The sequence below is a fragment of the Gavialis gangeticus genome, unplaced genomic scaffold (assembly GCF_001723915.1).
Source record: "Gavialis gangeticus isolate Ggan-Ray unplaced genomic scaffold, GavGan_comp1, whole genome shotgun sequence".
In the NCBI taxonomy this organism is placed as follows: domain Eukaryota; kingdom Metazoa; phylum Chordata; order Crocodylia; family Gavialidae; genus Gavialis; species Gavialis gangeticus.
The window spans coordinates 32,024,925-32,033,388 of NW_017728994.1; the positions used below are offsets into that span (position 1 = coordinate 32,024,925).

Here is an 8,464-nt window from a genome sequence, read left to right on the forward strand (position 1 = left end):
CCCCATGCCCCTCCCATGCCCCCTCCCCCGGCTCAGCAACTGGTGCCTCCAGGGTCTGGGGGGGCACCCAGGTTCCCCCCGTGTCCAATTGCTGAGCCAAGGGGGTGCAGGGGAGGGGGGGTCCGCCAAGCACATGGAGGGCCCCCCCCGTACTCCTGTTTATCCGCTCCACCATCTCAGCGTTCACAAGCTGCACTGGTACCTTGAGGTACGTAGAAAAAATATTTTAAGCTGTGTCTATGTCCAAATTGCTGATTCTCTGAATCAGCATTGAATCTAGTTCAGATTCGGATATGGCTGAATTGAATCAAAGACAGTGATCCGAATCAACGAATCAAAACACTGTCTCTGATTTGGGCTGAATCCAAACAGATAGCCTGGTACCCACCCTTGGAGCACCTGGCCTCCCAGGGCTTGGTGGGAGCCTCCTGGGCCACATGAGGCCTGCAGGTCACCAGTTTGACAGCTCTGGTTTAGATAACGATCCTGCTTGGAGCAGGGTGTTGGATTAGATGATTTTTTTTATGTGCCACTTCCTGCCTTTGGCTTCAGCATGACTGTCTTTCACCAGGGCTCCTTGGTGAGGCTGAAAGGTTTGGACTCTGGTGGGGATTAGGCAACTGTCTCAGTCCCAGCCCTCAGAGCACTGGAGCCCGCTCTGCTGTGGTGGGGAAGCTGGGTCTGACAAATAGCTGTTTGCTGGGTTCAGCCCCTCCCCTCCCACTGCACCAGAGTTTTGAACCCACTTGGGTGGTCAGTCCCAGCTCTCACAGGGCACGGAAGTGTCCTGATTGTATTACCTTCCTGGAACAGTCTGATGTTAGCTCACCCCATGTTAGGTAATACTATCTGAAGATACTCCTTGCTGGAAAAGTCCTAACTTTGCTACGCTACAATGGCACTTAGCATGTGGTTTACTGCTTGAACACTCAAACAAGCATTTTAAGTGCAGTTAAGATGTCCTCAGTAAAACAGCGGTGACTAATAGGTGGAACAGGATCTGTCCATTTGCCTTTTGGAAGATATTTAATTAGCACATATTAGCAGCAAATCTGGACAGACTTCACTAAAACAGGACCTCGTTAATTGGTCATCTGGAGCATAGTACCTAGGAGCATTGACTACAAATGCAAAGCCTTCATGCAGGTGCAGGCTTGCAGCTCAGCCTACCAATCCTGCCCAAAGTCTAGCATTGCAGCCTGGGAACAGCAGGGCCTTCTTGCAAGCTGCTCACCCCTCCACTCTTTGCTTCAAATCCCCTATGTTATTTGCACATGTAATGGCCCTGTTGGCAAACAGTCATGAAAAATTATTGCTCTGGTCCCTGGTAACTCATCATTGTAACAAGATAACTCCATTCTTATGGTGACAACTGGTATCTTTGCCACCATCATGCCTACAGGATTCACACTCATTTGGCACATCTACATGAGATGTTTACTGTGCAGTAGCCTAATAACACTGTGCAGTAATGTGCCGGTAAAAAAACCTGTTAATACGCTACTGCACAGTGTTATTAGGTTACTATGCAGTAAGCATCACAAAATGGTGCACCAGCGCTACTGCACAGTAACTGTAGCTACTGCACGTTTGTTAGTACTTCATTAAGCAAGTATTAAACTAAATGCACAGTAACTACTGTGCCTTAATGAACGAGTAGATGCACCCACCGACTATCTTATCCTATGTTGATCTGGGTTGGAGCAGCCCCAGGCTGGCAGGCTGACCCTCCAGGCCGCCTGCCAGCTGGGGCTGCTCCAACCTGGCTCAATGTGCTGTGGTCCCAGACGTACATGGAAATGCAGTGTCTGGGAGCAATAAACTGCTGGAGTTTATTGCTTCATATTAAGTGCACATGTAGATGCACCTTGTTAATACAAGTCTCTTGGTTAGAGATTCTTCCTGCTGCCAAATGATGTAGTGACTTCATGATGCAAACAAATATATACTGGTCAGAAGGTGGTGGGGTAAGGTCACCCAAAACACATGCAGTTATAGCCCAGGCCAGGTTTTAACCAAATGAAATGAAAAGTCTGTGCCTTAGCCCACTGCGTTGATTGAGTACATTTCCTTCAAAGTGCCATGGTGCCCACCATCCCAGGGAGGACTGTAGCACTTCTCAGGAGGTGTTGTCCAGTCATGGAGCCCGTTCCACAGACAACACTCAGGGCATAGAGCACTTGAAATGCAACTTCCATGAGGTGTGCAGCAGCTTAAGCAGAAACAGGTGAATGTTAAATGGACCTGAAATTAAATGCATCAGCTTGTTTTGACAAAACTTGAAGGTCTCCTTTTGGGTCACCCTGACCAGAAATAAGTATTTTGTTTTGATTTTCCTACAGAAAATTGAAAAATCTGGGGGAAAATGGACATTTCCAGCAGAAATCTGAATATAGGAAAATAGATATACAGGTCTTGTTACCTCTGACAAAAGTCCTAATTTCCTACATACCTAAATAAAAAAAATGCCCTTCTGAGTTCTGGTCTGTTTACTACTCTAAATGACTTTGGGAAAGAAAAATAAAACCTATTGCATATTATCCCTCCAAATTAACTAATTTGATGCCAGCTCCAAATGTGTCTAATATTAATTTCACCTTTGGAGAAATTGTGTAGGCCTCTCTGAAAATCAGACTATAACTCAAGAGTCTTGCTGGAGACAGGGGCAGCCGTGTATGCTCAGCAGCAGCTCTGAAAACCAGGTCTTTTTAGTTTAGTCTTAATTTTATTTAAAGTTTTGCATGAATTATTAATAAAAGTTTCTTTGGCATCCCATTCATTTATGAATGCCTTCCCATTTTTCTTTTGGCTTTGCTCATAATCCATCCCAAACTGACCAAAAATCATTTCACCAATTTACATGAAAAATGTCAATAATTTCATTCTGAGTTTGTGAGGTAGCTATTTTAACATTCACATTTTTAAAAAATAAAATTGATTATATTGAACCCTCCAATAATTAAGGACCACTTCCCCAGGTGGGATAAATCTTCATATTTCCATTCATGTCAGTGGACCTGTGTCCATTTATACACAGGTTGAGGAGCTGAGGATAAATATTTTCAAGGTGCCCCTGTCCAGATCAGATAGCAGTGGGTTTAGCATCCGATTGTGTGTTCAGTTCACAGATTACTGTGCGGTGTGGTTTGTTTCAACTTTATGTAATTTGTGCATCTTGGCTTTCATTTTGACATTAGTCTAGCTAAAAATGAAATCTGGCCAATGCCAATTAATTTAGCCTGTCTTTGGGTCAAAACTTTCTGAATCCAAAGAGTTTCAGTTGTTTTTCATCCTAAACCATAATTTAACCCCATCCTCCTTGAATTGCAGCTCTGTCATGCTGCTGATGTTCACAGAATTACTTGGAGTTAGCTACAAGATTATTAAATCCGTGAAACAAAGTCACCACTGGCATAAGGAGTGACAACAATACGAACAACAGTGGAATTGGATCTGCTTATTTCCCTGATGTACGTGGTGAAATAGTACTGTTTAGAAACAGAACCAGCAGTACCCAGCGAATTACTCCTATTTGTGGTCTAAAACAATGAAGCAAAGGAAGTTGGAAACATGGGCACAGAAGACGACAAATTTCACCTCCTTACCTCCCTCGCAGTAGAATTAAACAAACTTTCTCTTTCCTCTGCAGGTATTTCCAGATTCCGCAGGTAAATCAGCAGATGAACCTGTTATAGCTCCTAGAAAACTGAGATCCCATCTGGTTATCCAGCATCTTTGTGAGCACTCTGTTTGATTCCAGGATGAACAAGACCAAAGCTCTTAATGTGGTTCTTCCATTACTGTTCAGTAAGAACTGGAGTTCAGATCAAAGTGTCCCTACACATATTCCAGATCACTGCAGAAACAGCACTGACCTCACTATCTTTCTGGTCACCTCATACAGCCTGGAGACCATCCTAGGCATTGTAGGGAATATGTGTCTGATTGGTGTCATAGCTAAACAGAAAGAGAAGGCCAATGTGACCAACATCCTCATTTCTAACTTGGTAGTCTCTGACTTGTTCATGGTCATTGTCTGTCTCCCTTTCACCATTGTTTACACCATAATGGATTACTGGATATTTGGTGAGGTCATGTGCAAAATGACCTCCTTCACCCAGTGTGCATCTGTGACTGTGTCAATTCTCTCCCTGGTTCTCATTGCTCTGGAAAGACACCAGCTCATCATAAACCCAACTGGCTGGAGGCCAAGCGTCACCCAAGCCTATCTGGGGATTGTAGTTACATGGACATTAGCCTGCTTGGTGTCCCTACCTTTCCTGACCACCTCCATTTTGACAAATGACTTGTACAAGCAGCTCTCTTATTTCATGAATTATTCCACCGACAAGGCCATATGCATGGACTCATGGCCTTCTGAGCAACAAAGACTCACCTACACCACCACCTTACTGCTGTTCCAGTACTTCATCCCCCTCTTTTTTATCATGCTTTGCTATGTGCGTATCTACATACACTTGCAGAAAAGACAGGAAATGTTTGAGAAGAATGAATATAGTAACAGGACTGTTCAACTGAAGAGAATAAATTTTTTGTTAGCATCCATGGTTGCTGCCTTTGCTATTTGCTGGTTACCTCTGCACATTTTCAATACCATTGAGGACTGGAATTATAAAGCCATTCCTCCTTGCCACCATAACCTAATCTTTTCATTGTGCCACCTGGTAGCCATGGCTTCCACCTGTGTCAACCCAGTTATCTATGGCTTCCTAAACAGTAATTTCAAAAAAGAAATGAAGTCACTGATTCTGAACTGTCAACGTAATTCACTGACAATATCAGTGGAAGAATATGAGCATTTACCTTTATCAACCATGCAATCAGAGGTCTCCAAGGGCTCCATGATGCTAAGCTCCAGACATAATTCCATCTAGAAATGAAAGACGTCTTCAGAAGTGTCTTTTCAAGAGTCTGGAGACCAGCTGTCTTAATTTATTCCACATAGATACTAAGAGCAGCAGAAGATACCATAGTTTGATTCCAGGATGTGTACTGCGGCCAGTTGCTGTCAATTTTTGGAAGAATTCTTCCTTGACATAATAAAAATATCTTAAGGCTGCATGATCACAGGAAATGTAGAGAGTGTGTGCATGTCTAAGAAATAAGTAGTGCAGCACTGCACACAGGCTGCACATGGATAGGCCTCAAGCATTCATGTTCCTTTGTTTCTAAAATGTCTCTGGTTGCACACAGGTAGACATCAGCTGCGCATCCATATCACTGATGAGAAAACCCAGGGCTCCTAACTACAGATTTCAAACAATATCGTTAGTGAAAATTTTCCTTTACTTGTCAGTATTAACGAGAATTTTATCCACTGAAGACCGACTGCTACAAGCAGGGTGTGTACATGCACGCACGCACGCGAGCGTGCACGCACACACACACTTTTCCTAAGTCCCAACATTGTTGACACCCACCTACTAATAGAGAACACTTATCTTTCAGTGGGTGAGAGTCAGAGTTGCTCAGATACAGCTCATATCCAGCAGTTCAGCACCAACAGCATATTGCTTTCTGCTTTACATAGAGTTTGGGCATGGAATTTAAACAAAGTGAAAAAGCTTGCATGAAAGAACCATGGACCTGCCTTTCCAGCACCACTTGAGTTGGAAGGAAACCTGTCTCACCACAGCTTATCTCTTCTTTAGGCCAGGCTCTTCATGGTACTGTTACACATATGCTAGTCAGAAAAGTACAACAAGGACAGAGCACTAAACTATTTGTGCAAACCAACAGTGTTGCTTCTTGAGAAGATGTAACCAGATCTAGCCCTTTCTAGTCATGAAAGAGCAGCTGGAAGTCTATTGCTTATGTTATACCACATTCAGACTGCGCAGAACACTTCACTCCTATGAAGATGCAAAGCAATTACAGATGTATATGGAAACCCATTTGATTGACTTTTCTGTGTTTTTTAAAGCTGTAGAATATAAAGCTTCATGCTACTGCATGTACAGTCACAGACTTTGGTACTGGGAGGTGGCTGGCTTATTGGAGCCTTTGACAGTTCTCAGTTGTGAGAGCAAGGGTGCACTTAGATTGTGAAACAACTTGTCTGTGTTTGATGTATCACTCAATTTCCAAGCTCTCCCTTGCTGAAGGACCAAATGTTCCTGCTACTCAGATAGAAATACTGGTTGTAATGAACAACGACACTCCAACAGGAGTGAAAACCATATGCCAAGATTCTGACCTACCCATTAAAATAAAGCATATTGTCTCCTAGGGCGCTGGGCAGAGAGCACACCTGGATGGAATCAGTGACAGGGGCAGTGCTGACACAGTGACCATCCTATGGAGAAGCAATGAAAATGCACAAAAGGGAACAAAAGTAGATTGACACACACATCTTAAATCCAAGCTACATGTAAATTAAGTGGGCATATGACATGATTATTATGGAGTAATTTATCTTGGATTTTACTTTATAGTAAATTTACTCCATAGGAAGGAATGGACAGGACATACAATCAGCCCACCCAAACCAGCTGTCACAGTAGGTGTTATTACAGTCTGGCCACCAGGTAGAAGAGGAGGCAGATTGCACTAAGCCTTTGATCCCCAAAGCTAAACTGATTAGGGGAATGGACACACCACAGAGTTGATGCAGTAACTTTCCTATATGATAAAATTGTTACGCATTAAAATTGTTCACGTGTCAGCTTTATCCTGATGATTTATCATGTAGTAGAAGTGTGCATCCTGTGCCCACTCTAATTTTTCTACATAGTAAAATTAGTTTACTACATAGTAAGAATGGCACAAATCTACATCCTCAGTGGTGTGCCTTAGCATTTTTCCTGGGAAACTTGCACACAGTAAGAGACGTAACCATCATCCTTTTACAAAGAACAGTATCTTGGGCTTCTGAGGCCTGAGTTCATCTCTTCATCAAGCTATTTCTCTTCAGCTATCCTGGGAAACCAAGATATGAGGAAGCAAATATTTAAGCATTGCTGAGAGAAATATCATGTAAAAGAAGAGACCAGCACCTTCACTAAAAAGATATCAGCCAATTTTAGAGACATAACTGGGGGTCACCTTTTGTCCTGCTTTGACACCCTGTAACATCTCAATGGATGTGCACTTGGCGGAAGTTACTCAGTGCATAGACATTATGGTGATCAGAGCCACAGAAATCATACTGCTTGGTAACAACTTACCAAGATACTTGGGTGCATGGGTAGTTCAGAGCAACATCTGCTTTATTTATATTATTTCTCAGACCACAGCATATTGGACAGAACTTAGCTGAAAACAGGAATTAAGCCTTTTTGTACAACAAGATAGCAAAAGGCATCAACAACCAGTCATCTAAGTACTCAGCTGTTGTAAGTTAGAGGAGGCTTACTACATTCAATGGAACCAGCTGACATCTGTCAAGGATCTGGTGCATTAACTTTATTGCGAGCTAAAGCTGCTCATTACCTTACAGGCTGTACCTCAATTTTTTGTGTTTGGCTGTCTATTCCAAATTCTGTATACCTTCGTAATATAATCCATATTTAATGGGTTTTTTGTATTTTTAACTATTTATCTGGCATTTAGAGAAAGACATACCATATTTACTTGAATAGAAGATGCCCCTGCTTATAAGGCAACCCCTCAATAATTAGATTCTATATATGGAACATTTATAATTTGTTGTAATTTTCCAGGTATAAGATCTAATTATTGGAGGTTTGCCTTGACTTTGCCCCCTTCCATTGCTACAGCAGGGAAAATAAATCTGGGGGATCAGGTAATCCTTTGCTTTTTGCTTTCCCCCAACTTTTTCCCCTGGCAGCCCCTTCCCTCTCACCTTGCTGTTAGACCCTGCTCTTCCTGAACATGTGGAAGTGAGGAGCAAATTTGATAATAATTTTGAAATTCAGCATGACTGTAGCAATTTGCATATAGTACCCACAGACTTAGTTCATCCAGAATTGATGCGTGCTATCTTTTTTTTTTAACTACTGCAAGTTTTAGCACAGGTGTTTCATAAATATTTTTGAGGAACACTTTAGTGCCTGCTTATATCAAGTATAAACTATGCATATTATTTTTCCAAAACCAAAAGACTTGTGATTTACCACATAGTTCACTGGGCTGAGCCCACCAGAGTCAAAAGCATTTCAAGCCATGGTGAACTATGACATTGCATATAGGTCACCCAGATTCCCTCTGTCATGCCTTCTCTCAGCCTGGCATATATGGTTTGTGTGTCCCTTTCCCCCACCCCCCACCATGGTGACACCATAGCTCAATACTGCTTACTATGTGTGTATATTCCAAATACCCCTCACAAAGGATCTATGTGCTAATTAGCCCCTGGTCATGACTGGAACCTGATGTTCTTGGGACAAGTCCAGGAATGCTCTAAAAATACACATGCAGATGAGGTGCAAGGCGACCTGGTCTGGCTTCACCTCATAGAGGGTGGGCCACACTAATTATATGT

The 8,464-nt window shown here is 42.5% G+C and overlaps 1 protein-coding gene across 1 annotated transcript in view; it reads left to right on the forward strand.

Moving 5' to 3' along the window:
- The window catches only part of LOC109287441 (neuropeptide Y receptor type 4-like), an 11,857-nt gene extending 4,239 nt beyond the window's left edge, over positions 1 to 7,618 (forward strand). The window contains exon 2 of the mRNA XM_019502536.1: positions 3,650 to 7,618. Within this exon, the coding sequence (XP_019358081.1) occupies positions 3,762 to 4,895 (1,134 nt within the window). The 5' untranslated portion in view covers positions 3,650 to 3,761 and the 3' untranslated portion in view covers positions 4,896 to 7,618. The remainder of the gene's footprint in view (positions 1 to 3,649) is intronic.
- Positions 7,619 to 8,464: the final 846 nt, after the last annotated feature.